The sequence below is a fragment of the Buceros rhinoceros genome, unplaced genomic scaffold (genome assembly GCF_000710305.1).
Source record: "Buceros rhinoceros silvestris isolate BGI_N320 unplaced genomic scaffold, ASM71030v1 scaffold4198, whole genome shotgun sequence".
NCBI classification, from domain to species: Eukaryota; Metazoa; Chordata; class Aves; order Bucerotiformes; family Bucerotidae; genus Buceros; species Buceros rhinoceros.
The window spans coordinates 34,929-55,753 of record NW_010427280.1 but is presented as its reverse complement, the minus strand read 5'-3'; the positions used below and the strand labels follow the sequence as shown (position 1 = coordinate 55,753).

At 37.8% G+C, this 20,825-nt stretch overlaps 1 protein-coding gene across 3 annotated transcripts in view; it reads right to left on the bottom strand.

Moving 5' to 3' along the window:
* The window catches only part of ABI2 (abl-interactor 2), a 34,687-nt gene that overhangs the window by 7,740 nt on the left and 6,122 nt on the right, over window positions 1–20,825 (bottom strand). For 2 of the 3 annotated variants that reach the window (XM_010141810.1, XM_010141811.1), the window contains exons 2-6: window positions 18,816–18,992; window positions 16,190–16,219; window positions 7,836–7,921; window positions 6,992–7,138; window positions 5,866–5,984 (exon numbers count right to left, since the gene is read on the bottom strand). In XM_010141810.1, the coding sequence (XP_010140112.1) occupies window positions 5,866–5,984; window positions 6,992–7,138; window positions 7,836–7,921; window positions 16,190–16,219; window positions 18,816–18,992 (559 nt within the window). Of the gene's footprint in view, window positions 1–1,247; window positions 1,407–5,865; window positions 5,991–6,991; window positions 7,139–7,835; window positions 7,934–16,189; window positions 16,220–18,815; window positions 18,993–20,825 lie in introns of all 3 variants that reach the window. The other variant, XM_010141809.1, reaches the window with a different exon arrangement.

The window sequence follows — 20,825 nt, the reverse complement described above, 5'->3', positions numbered from 1 at the left end:
CGGGTCTTCATCAGTTATGCATGTTTTAGCATCCTCTCTTTTTAAGGCTCAGACTAAAAGAAGTTGAGTGTAATTGCAAAGCTAAGAAATTCTGCTAGGTGTATAAAAAAAGGTCTTTTACTACAACTGCCTATTTATGTTGTATCGAGTAGGCCAGTATAATTGATGTTTTACAGCTCAAGTGACTAATCACCATAATCATTACCGTCTCTTTTGAGAAGACAGACAGAACTGTGGTTATGTAACTTATTTAAAGTCTATTTGGCATCTTCTATGATTGCCTATTAACAATACAATAGTTGCTTGCAGAGAATTATCCCTTTACTAAAGCAGAAATGCACAGGAGTTGTCAGAAACTCTCTGGATATACTGAAAATCCTCTTTACTGTAAAGGAAATGCTGAAAGGTTTCTTTTATTGCGATTACCCTTTCCTTCCTGCCTATTCCCCTTCATCCTCCAATAGGCATATAACGTATTTAACAAATACCGCATATTTCAGGCAACAGGGCTGCGATTTAGTCATACAACCTGCTCCACAACCCTGTCCCCAGCAAGACTATCCATTTCCTTCTCAAGCTAAGCACACACATCTTTTTTCAGGGTAGCTCACAAACAATAATATTTGAACCCAATCAAATCCCTTATATTCAGACTGCAGCATTTGACCTAATTCCAGTTCAGTGCTCATTTTATAAGAAAAATACCACCAAAGCAACCACAAAACACAAACGCACTGCAGTGCAGTGCCTGTAACTCAACATTCAGTCTTGTTGGTAATAGGGCATTTCCTAACAAAGAACCTCCACTACGTCCCCTGCACCTTTCTGGAGCTTTGTAAAAAAATTAAGTCTACCCTACTCTGGTATTAAAACCTTCATGTCACATCAGAAGCACAGGGAAAAGGACTCCTTCGATAAAAAGCTACTGCATTCTGCCTGACACACAGTACATACCATTCCTTGCTAATACATCATCCTTCTTTTTAAGACAGGTCACCCATTAAAATAACATCACCTGAGGACTTAGCAGATGACACAGCTCCCTTGCATCCCATACCAAACACCACTGTGTCTAATGCTAAGGTGTCTAATGCTTACCCTTGTATAACAAGTGCAATTTCTTGAACTGATCATTAATCAGAAGGAAAAAGCATTCAAGAAAAAGTCTGATTAATGAAGAATCAGTGTTCTGTAGAAAACTAAATACACATCTCAGAACTCAACAAGAACAGAAAAAACTTTCTTACCTGGGTTCTGGTTATAAAATGGTCCTCCATTCATCTGGTTTTGAAGGCTTGTCTGTGATGTGATCGAAGGAGGACGCCGATATGGCAAAGATCCCCCTATTGTTGGGGGGGTGTGTCGAGATGCAGGCCTGTTCATGCTGTAGAACTGTACTGGGTGACCTAGGTTAGAAAGAGAAATGCATTAGCAAAGAGAAGAATGATGCCTGCCTTTTTAATATCTGCATTCAAAGACTCAAAAGCTTGGGAAGCTTTTGGGGTTGTTTTTTGTTGGTTTCTTTTTTTTTTAAGACAGTCTGCATCCTAGGACCAGTCAGCCAGTTCGGCTGCCAGGCTGGCAGGACACTGGATGTCTCCACAGCAACACAAAAAACAACTCTCCCAACTGCCTGTGCTTAGCACTGCTTGCAAAAGCCATGAAAATACAAAGGTATCTAAGCTACAAAGCCTCAAAATGAAAGACAGTAATTCCCAGTTACCCATTTTATATCCTGTATTATAATAACTTCTTGCTAATTTAGTTATTTATAAACCTGCAAAAAACCCACAACACTTCACAGTCCAGCAATTAAGCACATCCATGTACAAACGGTATGCTGTTTCCAAGATTCAAAGCTGTTATCTTCTACGACGGAAAAACACAATCCTAACTATCTCAGTGCTGTTCAGGAAACACTCAGAGAATCATCTCAGGAGAAGAGAATGTTAGAAACTGCTTTAAGGATGGAATAAATGAAATCATACTCAAAGACCCTCTTTTCAGGAAGCTGACAACCAAAACAACTCCTGAAAAACTTGGTCTCCATTTTAATCACTTCCTGTTCAAAGCAGACAGGCTGGATTGATGGGCCAAGGCCAACTGTATGAGGTTCAGAAAGGCCAAGTGCCACGTCCTACACTTGGGCCACAACAACCCCCTGCAACATTACAGGCTTGGGGAAGGGTGGCTGGAAAGCTGCACAGTGGAAAAGGACCTGAGGCTGCTGGCCAACAGCCAACTGAACACAAGCCAGCAGTGTGCCCAGGTGGCCAACTAAGGCCAACAGCATCCTGCCTTGTGTCAGCAATAGTGTGGCCAGCAGGAGGAGAGAAGGGATTGTCCCCCTGTACTCGGCACTGGTGAGGCCACACCTTGAGTACTGTGTCCAGTTTTGGGCCACTCACTACAGGGAGGACACTGAGGTGCTGGAGCATGTTCAGAGAAGGGCAACAAAGCTGGTGAAGGGTCTGGAGGGCAAGTTTTATGAGGAGCAGCTGAGGGAACTGGGCTTGTTTAGTCTGGAGAAAAGGAGACTCAGGGGAGACCTCACCACTCACTACAACTACCTGAAAGGAGGTTGTAGAGAAGTGGGAGTTGGTCTCTTCTCCCATGTAAGAAGTGACAGGACGAAAGGAAATGACCTTAAGTTGCACCAGAGGAGATCTAGGTTAGGTATCAGGAAACACTTCTTTACAGAAAGGGTTGTCAAGCATTGGAACAGGCTACCTAGGGAAGTGGTGGAGTCCCCACCTCTAGAAGTGTTTAAAGGATGTGTAGATGTGATGGTGAGGGACATGGTTTAGGGACACTGGCAGTGCAGAGTGAACTGTTGGACTCAATGATCTTAAAGGTCGCTTCCAACCGGATGATTCTGTGATTCTGTAATTGATGCTGAATCTAAGCAAGCAATTAATAAAGCAAGACCATCAAGGTATCTTCTGTCCTCACACAAAGGTCTATGGGTTATATTCTGTATAGAAACATGAACAGTAAATTGAATTTATTATACCCATATAGGTTATTACCCTCCCTAACTATTCTGTCTCCACCATTTGGGCTAGAGGTTAATTTAAGAGTTTGCAAGATACCAAGAGAAGAAGGAATGGTCACAGTGGTACAGGGGACATACATGCAGGTGGAAACAGAAAAAAACGAATGTGCAGTTTTTTGAGCACCTGCATTGTTCTGCACTATGTTTTGATTGCTTTGCAAAACTTCACACTAGGTCCGTAAATAAAATTTAAGTTGCTTGCTCTGCTCCTTGCTTCTAAGGGCGAATTAATGAACTGGAGATTCACATTCCTCCTGCTTTGTACAGATACGCACATCCCAAAAAATGCACTTTTTATGAAGAACAGTTAAGAAGTAATCCACCTAGTATATCAGCTTTTTCACATTTTTCCTAGTGCGTCTTTCTCATGTGACTGTCTCCCCATTACTTAATGCACTGGTAGAAAATGCTGGTGATTAGAGACAAGAAAAAGGGACATGAGATCCTTACAGGGCAACAACCTACAGCCTCATAAATGGTAAACTATCCAGTTTCTTCAAATACTCTACTTCAGAGAAGCCACACAAGCAATTTCACTCATAGCAAAAGGAAACAAAAGATCTTAAAAACAGAAGATCTGAAATTTCTCTTACAGAACTGTGATTGTGCATTTATAGCCATTAAAATACTAATCTCTGCTTGATTTTGACTTATCAAAAATACAGAAGCAATATGTTTTTAGAACTGGGATACTGACAGTGCATCAAAAATGGAAAACTAATTGAGGCTCCATGTGACACAGCTTGTCTTCTAAACCTGAAAGTAGTTTAGACATCAGGATCATCTTCTGATAACCAAATTCACCACAGTTCAGAAGCTTCGAGTCATAGTCACGGATTCTAGTGTAAGTATTTTCTAATTTTATATGAGCCACAGCACCTTAAACTAAATATGATTTCACAAATGGTCAGGTGCCGGGTGAAATTCATACTAAGAGAGACCAACACTAGTAAACATACAAACCGATTCACACCTCCACTCATCAGCCTTCACTGTAATAAGTTACAAAGCACGTGGGGAGCTATACATGAATTTGGCTGTCTTTAGGAGATCTTTACAATGCAGCTGTAACTCCTCATCAAAAGCTGACACACGACAATGTGATGGTTAGTAAGTACTATATGCTGCAACTTCAGCATATGCGAAAACGAAAAATTCTAGGGTGATTTCATAAGCATTAAAGAAAGCAAGTTCCAATACAGACCGTAAGTACCACTTATTAGAACAAAATGCTTTAGTACTATTCTGCATAATATTGTATTTTACCCGACATTGAACACAAAAAAATTGCCCTTTTTATCAGTTCATTGAAAGGAGACTTGCTATTTGAAAGCATCAAAGAGACAAGTCATACAAATTTTACTTTGCTAGATGCACTTTTTTTATTCTGTTACTGAAAGAGAATAATCAGACCTGGAACCATCAGTGCTGGTTCCCCCCAAACATAATTATTCTATGAGATTCTCAGTATCCAAACCACAATAAAAGAGTGATGTAAAAATAATAAAATTATTGCTGTTTATGAAACTAGCACACCTTGAACTGTCTACTATAACCATGACCTTGTCAATGGGTATTAGCAGATATTTTCTGGTTCTATTTAAAAAAAAAAATCACTGCTTCTGAATTAACTTTGAAAAGTCTTGGAATGTGATCGCATCTGGGTTCATCTGCCCACCTCCATCTGGAGCAGACACTCACCTGTAGAAGGTGTGGAAGAAACAGCAGGGGGAGTTGGAGAGGTGAAGCCATCAGCCAGGGGCTGAGCTCCTGCAGCAGCAGCATCTGGGGCAGCAGAGGGAGGGGCAGGAGCAGGAGGAGTGGGGGCAGGAGCAGAGGTAGCAGGAAGGGGAGAAGTGCCAGCCGAGCCAGCAGGGGCTAAGTGAAGAGAGGAGGAAGAGGTGGAGTTAATAAGGAGATATGTTAGCAAGGAGTAGAGAGAGCCTTTGACTATTCAGTGTTAGCTATTTATTAGATGCATAGTATTTTAGAATGCACGAGGAGATGGGAGAAAAATGGAGCTGTTAAAGGAAGGCTCATTCCTATGTAGATGGTAAATGAGGGTCAAGCAAATACACTTCTTTCCAGGTCTGAAAGGAACAACCCAGAACTTTTCACTGAAAGCCATTACTTTTGAAAGATGTCTTTACACCTTGTTATTTACGCTTCAGTCTGTATAGCACTGCTACCTGTAGTTTTTGTACAAATTAGAAAATACAGGTAAGAGGAAGGCCAAGAATTTCCAGTTCTTTGGTTCAGAAGAAGCACATACTTCAGATCACACTGCAAGCCAACCATACACTCTTCTTCACTGAAAGGGCTGAGCGAAGGAAAAAGGAGTGCTAATATCACTTCCTATTTCTGGAAAGACCTGGGCAATTACACTGAACAAGTGTCTTTTTGTGACAACTCAGGCTTGCATTAACGTACCAACGATTTACTCTGTGCCTCCTCTCATTTCATCTAGATTTCTAAAAACGTGCTTCTATGTTATCCGCATGAACAGCCAATGAAAAAATATTTATTTGTTTAAAAGGACAAGGGAGAAGTTTCCCCCAGAGCACTGAAAAGTGTGTCCTACCCAGTCACATGCAGGCAGCCGGGCAAAAAATTTTGCTAAAAAGCAGCATTAGAACACATCAGACATTCCCAGAAAAGATTACTTGACTTGAACTATCGACAGCAAGCAATTTTCAGGGCTTGCATGTTTCTGGATGATGAACTGTGAGATTTCTCTTGAGGTTTAGGAGACTTGCAAATACTAAAGGTTAATACTGAGTCAGAAAGAGAAACAGCAAGTTTCCATCTACCTGGATAGACACTGGGAGGAGATGGTGTGGGAACAGCAATAGGAACACCCACACTTCCACTGCCACTATTCTCTCGACTGCTGCTCCGACTACTTGGATGGCTTCCTCCACTACTCCCGCTGCTGCTGCAAGAAACCAAGAAACCAGAGTATGAATGTGCTGCTGCACATGCTGAAACATAAGATCCCTCACATAGCACCTTACTAATTCAGAGACGTAACTGGGAACAAAAGAAAAGAAATACTAAAACTCTTTACTTTGACTACAACACAATAGGTTTTTCAATTAGTCTTAGTGAACTTGCCAAAAAATTAAACACTTCGGAACCTTCTTCCAAAGCACATCATTCCAACATTGTTAAACCCATACCAAGCAATTACAGACCTTTTTTCTGTAACTTATAAAATGTGTAGACTGCTTAGACCCTTGATTTATAAGCTTTCATATAAGACTACTGAAATCTGGAAATTGTAAGATAGGAAAGTAAAAGTCAGATTTTCTCATAGTTTAACTCCACCTTAAGCCTGTTAAGCCATCCTTAAGTACTTATGATGTAAAGATTTCAAGAGAAGTATTTAGACTTGTCATGTCATGAAACTCTTACTATCCTAAAGAAAAGGCCAGCCTTCTGCAAAACCTTTGGTAATACAATTCAGCTTTATTCTGTGTTTGAAATCACCAGTATCCTCAAAACACAGTGCTCTTTTTCAGCTACTCAATCTATTAACATCAAAGAATGTTCAAATCAAATATGAACTATAAGCAGTCTTTCAACAGGTAGAAGGCAAGTGGTGTGCAGTCTTTTCCCAGTTTTGTAAGCATTTTGTAGAATAGTATCATAATCTACCTATGAAAGACTTAACCTATTTTAGTAATTCATTAAGTACCGTAACTAAGTGATAGCCCTTAAGGTAAACTAGGGTATTAAGCAAACAATATTTACATGATTCACTATTCTGGTTTTATTAGAATGCATTCTTTTCATGCCAAATGAAAAGAATGTCCCAGTCCATACCATCAATTAGCAAGCTTCGTTGTACAGATGGATTTGATATTTACTGTAGCATTTTTTGTCCACATACACACACAATACTAACTGCACTTTGTACAGGACTACACTGAATACCTGTATGTGCGATTCCTCTGATTCACAGAAGCTGTTCTAACAGGGCTCTGTTGTGAGGGAGCCATATTGCGCGTTGGGCTAGGCACGTAGTCATTTGGTACCACTGGAGGACGTACTGGCTCCAACGTACGATAGGGAGAGTGACGCCTATACAAGGATATGCACATTTCAGAAGCAAATTAAGATAATGCAGACAAAAAGATTTTCCATTCTTAAAAAAAGAATTTTTTCTGCTAGGTTTGCAGTATCTACTTCATAAGATGAGAAAAAACAATTGAGGAAGTTCTTCATGTATTTCAATCTTCCTATTAATAAACTCTGTATTGCACATTCCATTTTTGTTTTAAAAGTATCCATACCTTGTTATAAAATAAAGCACCACAGTCTTGTGATTGTATATAATCACAAGCAGCATTCATCCTGATTGTAACACATTTTCCTAAGGTCAAAGTCAGGTTCATAGACTTAACAGGAAAGTACTTTTATCACACACAGCACAAAAAATTCATTAATGAACAGGTGCCACATACTAATTTTCCAGTTGTTTAGCACCACCTGCCAAAGCTACACAGTTAAAGACTTTTTACTCTAAAGCATGTAGTTCTAAGTGTTCTGCAATGATAAAAAGGTTGCTGTTGGGAAAGGCTGATGACACGCACCATCTTCTGGCGGAAATGCCCTAACTGATACATAAGACATGATCAGTATAAGGGGATGTGACTGTAACCCCTCTTCACCATTACGAATGTTTAAAACAAAAACTACAAAAAAACCCCCACGCTACACAAAAAGGATTCTCCCTTTTCTCACCAAAGCCACGTACACATTTGGTAACTGCACTTACCCAATAGTTCCTTTTCCAGACATTGGTGGACTTGGTGGCTTCTGGGTGGGTGGTGTTGTACGAGGCAGCCCACCCATCTTCATATTCTGTGTGCTAACCTGCATGAAAAAACGGGGAGAAAAACGGCCTTCACTCAGCTCAGCTTCCACGGAAGAGACACTGAGATGCCTTTAGCAATTAACTCTCAGTAGGGGAAAATCTAAACAAACAAAAAAAATTGAGAGGCCATGCATTTTATATGCAATTTCCACTCTGCTTGAAGTCAAGAGTTGTGCTCAAAGGACTCTATTACACAGGGTTTTTTAAAATAATTGTATATACCAGAAGTGAATTTGCCTTTAGGTTATCACAAACATCAAACCACTGACAATACAGACATTGTATCTAACTTGGTTAAACTTCCCAGTCATCTTTTGAGATAAAGACAGTTATTTCAGGTTGCACTACTGAATGGGAAACTTGCAAATATATTTTTTAATACCCGTAGAAAAGACTAAGGTTTATCTAAAAGGCCACAATTTAATGTAATTCATATAGAGAAGTCAAAGTAATCTCCAAATATGATTCATTAATGTTTTCACAGTACAATATTGATTTTAAGACAGTATTTATAGCAAATATTATTTATATATACATAAACATAGAAACTTATATATGGAGAAAAATACCAAGATGTACTTTTTCCCCCACCAAATCTGTAGTAATTTAATCTCTAAGAATTGATAATAAATGTATAGGGAGAAAAGTATTTAGCAGGGATGTGATGTAATGTAATTCCAGTTGCCCCCTTCTCCTCTGAGGTTAAAATACTAATGAAGTAACTTTTTTAGAAAATAATTTACTCTAACTTCTTTAAAATCTCCTCTGCACTCCTGACTGATTGATCAGTCTAGGAATCATAAACAACTGGTATTTATGTAGGAATTTGCTTATCTGTATACAGCCAGCGAAGCATAACTCTCCCAAAGCATGCACCCTTACAGGAATCAGTACATGTTTTTCTTACAAGCCTCTGATAAACAGCTTTGCTCTGACACAGAGATATTCAACAAACCAAAATAAGCATGCTTACAGCTCTTTTTCTGATGTTCCTTCATGGTCTATTTCACAGTGTTTCTTATTTCCAAAACTTAAGTCTTGCCTACTGCCCCCACTTCCCATATGAAAAAGGCACAGTGATCAAGGTATTAAGAGTATTTGCAAACATCATTAAAGGCAAATCATTCCTTTAAAATTTGACTATAACAACTTGCTTAAAACCCTGGAGATGTTTAAATTTGTGAACTGATAAATATTGAAAACAATGTAAAAATCAGTATATTCAGTATTCTAATACACTGAAATCTGATTCGCCTGCTCTAAATATTCACAGTTTCAATCTGCTGGGAGGAAAGGAAAACCAAGCGTTGCAAGGTTTTTTTTGTTGCTGGTTTTTTTTTTTCCTGTCAGATTCAAAAACAGATGCTTGGATTTAGCTGTGCAAGAGTACTTTGTAATGTCAATTTAAGACAGAATTCTTTTGCACATCATTATAAAGTCCTTTAAGCCAACTCTAAGCAACAAGAAATCTAAAGTTAATTCAAGAAAGGGATGAGGTAAGCACTGAACTACAACTACTTGAAGGGAAGAAGGGAAAGTGTAAAATGAAGCATATTTTATTCTATACACGGAACATTAAGAAATAGCACAAAAACTGAATTTTTTTTTTTAAAGTTGCAGCACATCCTGTATTTCCACTTTAATTAAAGATGCCTGTTTTACCCACTTACCTATCTATTTGCGTTGTCCAAAAAACTACACACAAACAAAAAAAACCCCACTACTTAATTTAACACTCACTACATTGTCACTTGCTAGATTTCCAACAGCCCATTAAGCCTTGTAGGGCAGGGGGTTTAGGTGCCTTTAGATGACAGCAAACTTAGACCAATCTGTGTGTCCCTGATTAGTCCATTTAGGTGTTTTAACTGGCTACACTATTGTTTCTGACATCTGATGATGTAAACCACTAGGCTATCACTTTACAGTTCATACAAAATTCCATATATTTAACCATAAAGAATATTATTTGTATACAGTCATCACAGGAACAAAAACTTTTCAGTTTCCAGTGGGCTACAGCTACATGAAAAGAAAGGACAGTAGAGGTTGAGGATGCAGTGACATCACAGAGCATACAGCAAGAAGTAGAAGCAATACTTGCCTGACCAACACAGAACCCCAGTGACTGCTAGTTACTTTCATTAACACTGTGAATAAACATATCCTTGACACAGGATAGGAAGAAAACTTTAGAAAATGAGGCCAAAGAAAAAGCGATCCTTTTTTGGCCATGAATTTTAGTCACAAAGAAGGAGACTTTACAAAAGACTAAACTGAAAGATGGGGAAATGCAGTAAGCTTAGACACAGGCTCCTTGAGATTAATTTCTCGCTCTCTTGACATTTCAATTTCAGTGTTGAAAAGTAAAGTTTACAGGTCTGTCTGCAAATCTGACAGGCCTGATGACTTTAAGATCAGCTACTCTAAGTTAAATAAACCTATCTGAGTAACTTCCCCTTTGACTTACGGCCAAATAATCACTGAAGAGAAGTGAAAAATACAAAATTATTCCAACAGTTCTGATCAAAATGGACGCATCTGTGGAGACAACATCATGCAAGACACTAAAAAAGGTTACAGGCTGCCTTGAGAAAAGACCCACCCCAAAAAAGAAGAAAATTTAAAACTATGGAAGTTGCAACTTCAATTGAGATAAACATTGTAACATTTCTGATGGTCCCCTTCTACAGTGACCTTTACTAGGAGGAAAAAATGGAAAAAAAAGAAATACATTAATGCTCCCCTCTTGCAAAACTGTACTGCCTTTTCCATTTTGCACATATGGTTGTAAAGATAGTTTCCATTCACACACATCCCTCTTACAAACTTCTAAAATCCGAATCAATGACCAGAACTCAAGGCCACATTTGCATTTGCTGTCATGTTTCAAAAATTCTTTTTCTGGAGTAAGCTGGAATTTGTCAGAAGTTGCACTGTTTCTGACAACATTTCCCTAGCTTCATAAAGCGGGAACTATCCAGCTGCAGCCAGCTTAATTAGAGGGTAAAAGCAGAGGAATGCATCTGTCTGTTGGTTGTTGATCTGACCACAGGCCCCCACAGATCTGTGGTTGGTTTGGAGTTAAGAGCTTGCAAAGTCTGTTAGGAAACTGTGTGGCCAAACAGAGCCTGCAATCAGATACACAAAGGACTATCTCTGCCTTTGCTTCCAACTGCCAAAACACCTAAAACTGCATTTAAAAAAGAAAAATAATTAAGAGGCAGTACTGATACAAACCTCAGGAAAAGAAAACAGGTGACAGTTCTAAAAGCAGGAAGACAGCCCTGAGAAGAGACAAGTAGTGCACAGGGTCTATGCAGAATGCATAGGTTTCCCTATGCAGGGATTTTTCCAATTCTTTTTTTGCCCTTTCCCACAGAAGCAATAAAGTAGAAAGTATTACCAACTAAAATTACATGAAGGAACAACAAACAGTTCTAGGGAGATGTTGGATAATTTTTTTTTTTTTTTTTTTTTACTGGATACCTTGCAGAAGCTTTTTATATGTGAACTAGCAAGCACCTGCACTACAGAAGAAAATGTCTTCTACCAAAGCTATACCTCTGTCAGCACTGGAGATGAAATTTGTAGTTTTGCTGGGGAAGAAATTGTATAAACAACTTAAAATAAGCAAATACTTGGTAAGTAACACAGCCTGGAGGATGCTCTGAGATCCAGTTCCACAGTAACAGCCTAAAAAGAACTGTAAAGAAATGGACCGCAACACACCATGCTGTTTAAAAAGGGTACAAGAATAGTTAATCCAATATTTTCTGTATTGAGCTACAGTGTCAGTTTTAGAAAGAAAACATCTGACTTCAAGGCATGATGCGTGACTGACTACAGCCCTTAGAAAATGATGATTTAAGTTTAAAATTTTGAATAATTAAGACTTACTTGTCTAATTTCTGGTTTTGGCAACTAGTTTTTCACAGATCTCAGTGATTAAATCACCTTCTTACCGTCCTACATATGACTGAGTTTCCTTCATAGTTACATTTTTTATAAACATTTAACAGATTAAGCTTCTTTAACACTCCATTGTATATGAAATTTGTAGTGAAATAAAACTCATTAAAACTGAGAAATCCTGTAGCTCGTTCAATTCAATTCTTGTGAATGTTATCATGGGCAAAATATTAATCAAACAAGAAATGCAGAAACAGGTAGTTGGTCATATAGAGCTGGTCATCAGATGTGCAAAAACTATTTGCACCACTGCACAGTGTATTTACACGGCACTTACCTGCAACAAATATTTCAACGTGTATTTTTACTCTTAGGAAGAGCATCTCAATTATCGAAATGAAGTGGGGTTGGTTTGTTTTGGGGGGGGTTGTTTGTTTTGGGGGGGGGCAGTTTGGTTGGGTTTTTGTTGTTGTTGTTTCGGGGATTCTGCTGTTTGGTTTTGTCTTGTTTTTGAAAAAGCCCAAATACCAGATATTCCACACAATCAAATCTCAAGAGGAGCTACTTTCTAAAGCCAAAGCTGGACTCAGCCCAGAAGTTTTTAACTGGTGCTTTATGGTCGCATCAGATATTTTAGAACTTTCAGGATGTTAAAAAAAAAAATCTTTTGCCCAAAATCTAGTAAGAAAGACTGTCCCATCAGTGACATTCCATGGACTACATTCAGAAATTTCAAGCAGCTACCCAACCTTCTTGAGCACTTTTATGCCTAACTCCTGCAAAAACAACCTAAGGCTGAATGAAGACTTCCTCCCACACCTTGCTTCATCTTGTTAACGCTACAGAGAGGATGAACAGATTTTTGGTCCATGATCTACGGCCTTGAAGTAAATTCCTTCTGAGGCTACGCTCAGGCACTCGAACACTTACTCTGCAGGTCTAATTAAACCATGTTTGTCTGTTGATTAACCAGTTGATATGGAATTGAAATGTCTAAATTTCAACTTTGCCTTGGCAATTGACCACCAGTAGAAGCTTCAGCAAATGAGTTTTCTTTCTCACCACATCCACCTACATAAAGTAATTGAAGAACCAAGTCTGGTAAATACAAAAAGGCTTAATGTCATTTTCAACTGATTTGCTCACAGGACATGCTACAAATAACTCCTTTGACTTGTAAATGGAATTTTCTTCAGTCTCTGTTTAAAATTTAAGGTACCCAGTCACAAGCACAGTTAGCTCTCCTACAACCAGTCAGTTTCATATTGTAAGTGTTAGGTACAACTAATGTTTCTTTTGCAGCCATGAAAAATAAATACAGGCTAAACACTTCATAGCCAGTCTCCAAGTATTATTCACAGGAACTGGAGTTAGTAGCTGCCTTTTAGTTTCCTTCTTTCTGGCTGATGCACACTCTAGCGAGGCTTAAAGAATAACTCATGTCCACTGAGAAGTGCTGTGCTGCTTTTTGCCTTTTTTTCTTCTATTCGAAACCCTCATGTCTTGGCAATGAGAAGTTGGTTGACATATCAGGATTTCCAATATCAAATTTCTGATCGGGTTCACTCTAGTAAAAATACAGAAATATTTTAACTGGTTTATAGCAAAAAGAAAAAAGTTATTTTCATTCCAAACCTATAAACAGAAAAAGTCACTTTCTCTGAAAAGCTGAAGAGACTCTTACCACCACTACAGATGATGCACAGATATGGCAGTTCACACATAAACTATAATTATGCAATTTTAAAATCTTTTTAGCATGGTCAGCACCTGTTTATAACCGCAACTGCAGAGAGCAACAAAGAAAACTTGAGTTTGCAAAGCGTTTAAGATCACTAAGAAAACCACCATCCAGTATGAACTGCACCCAGAATAAGGCATACTCAGCAACAGAAGTATCCATTTTGTGTGGATAGACAGAAAGGGCCCAGGCGATATATTTTGCAATTCTCAAATAAAAAGCATTTTAAAAACACAATGTGACTTGAAACACTGCACCTCACACGCTTATGTAAAAATACATTTCAAATGACATGCAAGAAATCTCTCATTTATTACACATTTTCCATTGTGATCAGATGTGCTACAAATACTTAAATAATCTACTAAAAGCCCATCTGGCCAATTCCATAGGGACATCATTGGGATAGCTACAGTAATAACTGGTTTTACAGGCAACCTTTCAGGAAAGCGCAGGATTTTCTTTTAGCTTTTTCCAGTCATGGAAATTACTTAGTCATGAGAAATATTTCACATCAGCTTGGAACTTCATATAATCAATATACTTGTATTACATATTAATATTCAATGCTCCAAAATACAGTTCCCTCTTCAAAACTATGGTGGCTACTATCACAAAAACTTCCGTTCCCTCTTCCCCCAAACCAGCTGCACTTCAGGAGGAGGACGGTATCACCACACTCAATAAAGGCCATAGCCTATCTATTAATTAATGTGCTATGAATTCCAATATAGTTATCACACAGCTTCAGTTAACTGCTTGTCTAATTGATTTGATGCTTTTTATTGCTACTTCTGCAGCCACTAAGGCTACTAACATTTAAAGCTTTTTAAGATCATTGAGAATTTAACATACTTCATAGTTCAGTCTGAGTACTTTTATGCACTATTCATTTAATATTTCACTAAATAAATCACTTAGCTTGCTGTTGAAGGGTTATTAAATATTTTATACAACTATAAAATTTATGAGTGCCTCTCAGTATTTAAATAGTGCTGGCATTTTCTGAAAAAAAATTAAGGATACTGCAACTTTAAAAAATAATATACACATTTAAATTTGTTACACACCTTTGGTGCTCATTATCTGAGCAATCTCACACTGCAACATCAATCCCAATCAAATCATAACTTACACCGTATATAGGATAAAAAGAATATTACACAGGGGGAGGCTCATACTCAGCTATCTATTCACTATTTTTGTCTACACAAGGTTAGCACAACATTCCTCCCTTGTAAATGATCTGGTAGATACGCTGAAGGCAGTGAATATTTTGCCATAAAAATTTCAAAATTAATTGTGTAAGCTTCCTTACATAAATATATGAATTTATATCACAAAATGTTTATCTGCAATGAAATAACTCAGCGGAAAGTCTGATACACAGGAGGGAGAGTAGGTGTTGTTTTAAACAGTCAGTAACATTCATGTTAATCATCTCCCCGTGTGTAATAGTCTCAGAAGAGTAAGAATGGAAATCCAGCCCTGGGGTTTCTTACCTTAAATCTAAGCAACCACTTAATGCATAAATGGAGCAAATAAAAGAGGTAAGGAAAAAAAGCATTGAAAGGTTAGTTGGAACTTCGAGATATGAAGAGAAAGGAAAAAGAAAGAAAAAAGTTAAGCATTCAGCATTAACAAAATAATGTATCAGTAGATCATAGAAAGAGTGGTTAAAGCAGAATGTGTCATGAACAGAAGATTTTCAAGCTGAAACCTTTAATATACATTGACCACATAGCCTTTAGATTATCACCTTAAAATTAATGCTCAAATGCTTGTACACTGTTTACTCAAGTTCTTACAGTGCTAAGAAAAAGTCAGCTTCTTTCAGAATGGATCATAGGATCTAGATGGATTAACTTCAGAGATTAGCTTATTTAAGCTGTCAAAGGATAGCTTTATCAACACCCTGAGTTCATTTAAATTGTTACATGCATTAGCATTTTTGTAACTAGCTGAAACAGAAGCCTCTGAGATAGTAAGCTAACGTATGCTCTTTCCTAGACAACGTTGTTAGATAACTCAACCTGATGCCACGAGGTATCTCTTGAACAAACATCAAGAGCAAATCATGACGTCTTGTAAGACGTACAGCACTTTATACAGATACTGCACCATGTATAATTATTTTCTAAACTATAAATTAAGACATTAACAAACACCAAAATCTTATTTCAAAGCCTAAGTGCTAGCCTTCTGACATTAAGTCTTACATCTTTACTGGCACAATACCATGTATCTTCTTTTCCTGTAATAATTTTTTCAAAAATACTAGTTTGATCTGTTTTCAGTTCAGCTAAACATATCATCATATATCTTACGCTTTTTGTAACACTGAACGTTAAATATGCAGCATATCAACAGAGGAGCATCCAGAGTGACGCCCATTTAGAAAAGACCCTAAAGTATTAAAAAATAAATGTAATCTGATTTACTAGAAAATCTCCTGCATTTGAGTTTAAAGTTCCATGGATCTATTAATTAACACAGTCTTTGCTTCATACAGCTACACGGGAAAACCAGGTCTGATACTGGGTAGACTGGCTAGATACATTAGGGGGTTCATGAGCAGAATCCTCTTCCTCAGCAGCATGGCCTGATCATTACAGTGCCTTAATACACACCACTTCGAATGGATCAAACTTTATTTTTTTCTGGTCATTTTCTTGACTAAAATCTCTTTGGAGGGAAGAACAGATTGGAAGACTTGGTAACTCAGGAAACATTTGAAAACACTGAAAGCAATTCTCTCTCAGACAAAAGGTTCTTTAGATTTTTGCAGCATTGTAGTTTCAGGAAGGGGAGATGGGGAGGTACTACTGGAATCATATAATGGCACTTCAATTCTCTCTCGCCTATTAAGGCATCATATTATAGTGCACCTTTTCCTGAAGATGGTATCCACTGATGTTTCAAATTTCTGAGTGGAAGGAATAGGTACTCAAGTGCCTATACTACTACTCTCAACACAGCATACTGCATTTCTCGGCCAAGGATCTCCTTTTCTCTCCTGTACTATTCTCTGTCCAGTTTGCCATCTTTCTCAGGGGTTGCAACAAATGACTGCTGCATTAACTCTTTGACTGTCCTGACAGTGCATAATTCCAGGTCCAAGTACTAGAGAGGAAGTCCTACAGAAGAAAAAAGAACGCAGACTGAGGCACCCTGATGCTAAGCGAAACTTTAATGCTATCTATGCAGTAACTCCTGAATACTGAATACTCATTTGAAGGAAAAAAGGTCACAGGTCAAGCAGTAAAGAGCTGTAAATAGGCAAATTAAAGCTCCTGCTCCTTTTTTTCCCCTTTGTTCTCCAGTCAGAGATCTAATAAGATAATCTGTGGTTTCTCAAGCACAACAAAAACGACAGGTTCATAAGCACAACTGGATGCTTTCTCCCTATCAAAAAAAGTGGTTCTTTCTTCTGTGAACACAAGATTAACCGGATTGGAACATATATCGATCTTAAGGATCACATGATTTCAAGTTCTCTGCTTATTGTTTCACAAACACACAATAAGTTTTAACTTTCTAAATAAATATAGTGCATTGTAAGTATCATTTGTAAGATGTTTCAGGCACATCACAAGCATAACAAATGGATGCAAATACACATTTCAGTCATCATCCATTTGATGAACTACGTTCTTTCAGAAGAACGTAATTCATTGCATCACAGTGAGTATGACTCTGCTGCTATTGGGATACCAATTATAATAGCTTAGAGCCAGTGCTAAGTAAGATTGCAGAGCAATTAAAAACTATTCTTTAATGTGTTATAAAATAGCCTCCTTAAAACAAAAGTGATCATTAAAATATTAACAACAGTAATCCTACAGGTTAACATGTTCCATCCATATCCAGAAGGAGTTCTGCTGACCTACATAAACTCAACATTTTTAAGAATTTGCAGTAGATTTTAACACAAGGCCGATAATAATTTCCTGGTCAAAACTGCTGGGATTTTTTGTTCGGTTTTACAATCAAGCTTGAAGAATCACTTGTCTTTTTAAAGTATGTTTAGGGTTACAAACTGAGATTGACTCTTTTGGTAAGACTCTCTTTGGTAAAAGACTTCCTGTTAATGAACAGGATGTTAAGATGACCTTGAGTAAAATTGTTTGGTAACGTTATTTAAATCAGACTCTTCAGAATTTGAAGAGTTTGGTTAAACAACCTATTGCCATTTAAACAGCTATCCAAGCAGAGTTCAAACTGAACAACACAGATAGCCTAATGCAGCTAGGTGTCAAGCAAAAGAAATTCTGGTGCACTTTGACTGGAAGGAGCATCTTACCTTACTGCTGCTTAGCAGTTTTACAGATTTGTTAGTTTGTCATATAAAAATGACACCGCTTCACGTTATTTACCTTTCTTCTCCTGGAACTCTGACACTGCCAGTGTCCTCATTTCTGTATTTGTTTTCCTGGCAGCACAAGTTAACAATGAGTTCATACCTGCTAAGACTGTGTTTACATTCAGGATGTGCTTTTAAAAATGCCTATCTAATCTCGCACATGACATTACTGCTGTTGTGCGCACTGATCCAACACTTGTGTACAACAGCCACCAGTTGCATCTCAGTCTCGTCTTTGCCCTGAAATTCCTCCTTTTTTCCTAGTCTTAAGAGGGAGAACCATCTGGCTTCAAACTTAGCACCAATATTCCCATTCTGAAACCCTACATGGCACAAAAGTTGTAGTGAGCTCACTTTAACAAAGCACGTCACAGGATACCGGTATAATTGGCTTGGACAGAAAGAAGGAAAGGGAGCACATAATAATTCTCATGCAAACCCTTTCTTCAGGTAAGCCTCAAAGTAATCCAGTGGCAATTAAAGCTGGATCATACTTTGTAGTGCTAACTCAGGCAGAAAGTGATGGCCATTAGCCTTTCAGTTCCCAGATATATCTCTGGCAACTGATTAAAACAATAGTAGCTGCATCACACAAGTAGGTATTCAGAAGCATTTTAAAAGGTGAAATCCACAGTCCTGAATATCCTCTAAAATAAGATTCAGTGCGTTTGCAAGGTTTAGAAACACTGGAGGGCAAGGGAACAGGAAGGGACATCTGCAAATTGAACAGAAATCCTCTTATTTTTATAGACACGCTGGCTAGGCAAGGAGAAACTGGTATATTACCATGAAAAGCATCGGGTTATTTTGAAAATATACAAAGACAAAGTATTTGCAGTTTGGCTGTTTCAGTAATATCACCTACCTTCACTCCATGTCCAATATCATCTAGAATTGTATAATCAATAGGTTTCCTGATGTAGCGAACTGGTCGCTCCAAGTTAGCTGGTGCAATGATTTTGTGAGTTCTTGAGGTGTTTTTGTTTGTAGTCAAGATACCAATTTCTCTTCTAGCAACTTTCTCTTTGTGAATGTCCACCGTCTACAAAAGACGCAGTGTATTTACTAACAGTGGTATGCATTGAATACAAAGTCAGTATAAAAAAAACCCCAAAACCTGAATCAGTTCCAAAGTTTTGAAGATCTCTGTATACTGTGCTAAACATCACTATATATATTTGATTACATCATCTTTGTTCAATTTACCGTGGAACTTGCCACCTCTAAACCCACTCTAATAGCTACTGTTCTTTGGGTTTTCTTTTACCCTCATTCTTCACAGTTCAGCAAAATTCCTTTTCCTGTCCATTCTTAGTAGTTCCCATTAATTTACTGACACTGTTTTATACAATTCCTTCAATTATCCTTTTTAATTTTACAAGTGCCCTCTAAGCTTTGAAATAGGCTCTACCTAAATGAACCGTAAGGATACCTTCCCCAACTTTAAAGACTTGAAAAACAAACTATAAGCAGTTTTTCTTACACTGTAAAACATATGGCTAAACTAGGACTGGTAGTCATACAGAATAAAATTTCACCCAGCCATTACAAATCACTCATCACAAAACAATGACTAGAGTTTAGTACTAATTTATTCACGACAGAGCCAGTAGTTAAGCCCAGTGCCTACTCCTAGAATGCCTGAGGCCAACGCTGAAAATCCCTCGCTCCACATACTACAATGAGTACCACAGAAGAACCTCTAGTGTAAGACAAAGCCTGGCTAAAAATTCATTGGCTAAAAATACAGTACTAGAGTCTTGTTTGGTAACAAGACTAGAAAAAAATTACCAAAAAGACTATCTATGCCTTAGAGGAAAATAAAATCTCTTAAATCATGGTGCATGGAGCTGCTTGCATCATTTAAAAAAAATAACTTCTTGCTCACGAAACAGCTTTCCTTATAGGAAATTTGCCAGACGTGAACAAACATTTTAGCTACAAGCTAAAAAAAAAAAAAAAAGGTAGGAAAACAGCCAGAATCACTACCATTAGGATTTCTAAACATTCATAGAATTTCTTGTTACCACCTCAGTGATCATGAATGGCACCAGAAAGACTTTGCAGAGTTAAGACACAGGCTCTACAGTAACTAAGGAACAGGTATAAATAAGAACTCATTTTCATAACACACATTTTTTAAAATTGTCTTTTTCTGTGGACAGGGGTTGGGGCAGTGGGGTTGGTTACACTGTTCTACCCTTTTGTTTGTGCTACTGATAGCAAAACAAGCAGAATGGACCCTGTATTACCTTGTGCAATCATCACAACCTTTAAAACCACCAAAACAAAACACACACTTCCAAAAGTTGTTTCTTTACTTTCTTTCCAGAGAATTTCCACAATTTATATGGAAGTTTAAATTACTATCAAGATTACCTGGTATTTCTAAGAATATATTTTCAAGATCTTAAAACTTCACTAAAATGAAGCACCGCACTTTGTCACGTACATTTCTGCCACGTCTAGTACTCCCTGCCTAGAACTGTAAGGTTTTTACTAAAGCTGCACAGCTCTTTCTTGACACAAAGCTACAGAAAAACAGATTACTCAATGTCAAAACATGCTGGCAACCCTCTCTTTGGAAAGCTCAAGTCTGTTGAGCAATGATTTGAAATTTAATTGGGATAGTTAAACTATCTTGGACTCATCCTCCAACACCCTCACAAAAACCCACCCAGATCTGACCAATACATAAAACTCTGCAGAAATTCACAATTCATACAAGCTTAACAGAAACACATATTTCTACAACTACTTAACCACTAAATGACACTCCAAACAATTTTGCCAAAATACTTCCTGAAGCTCCCTGTGAGGACCAGGTCTATATACCATTCCCCAATACAATACTGCAGATCAGATGCTCACCGCT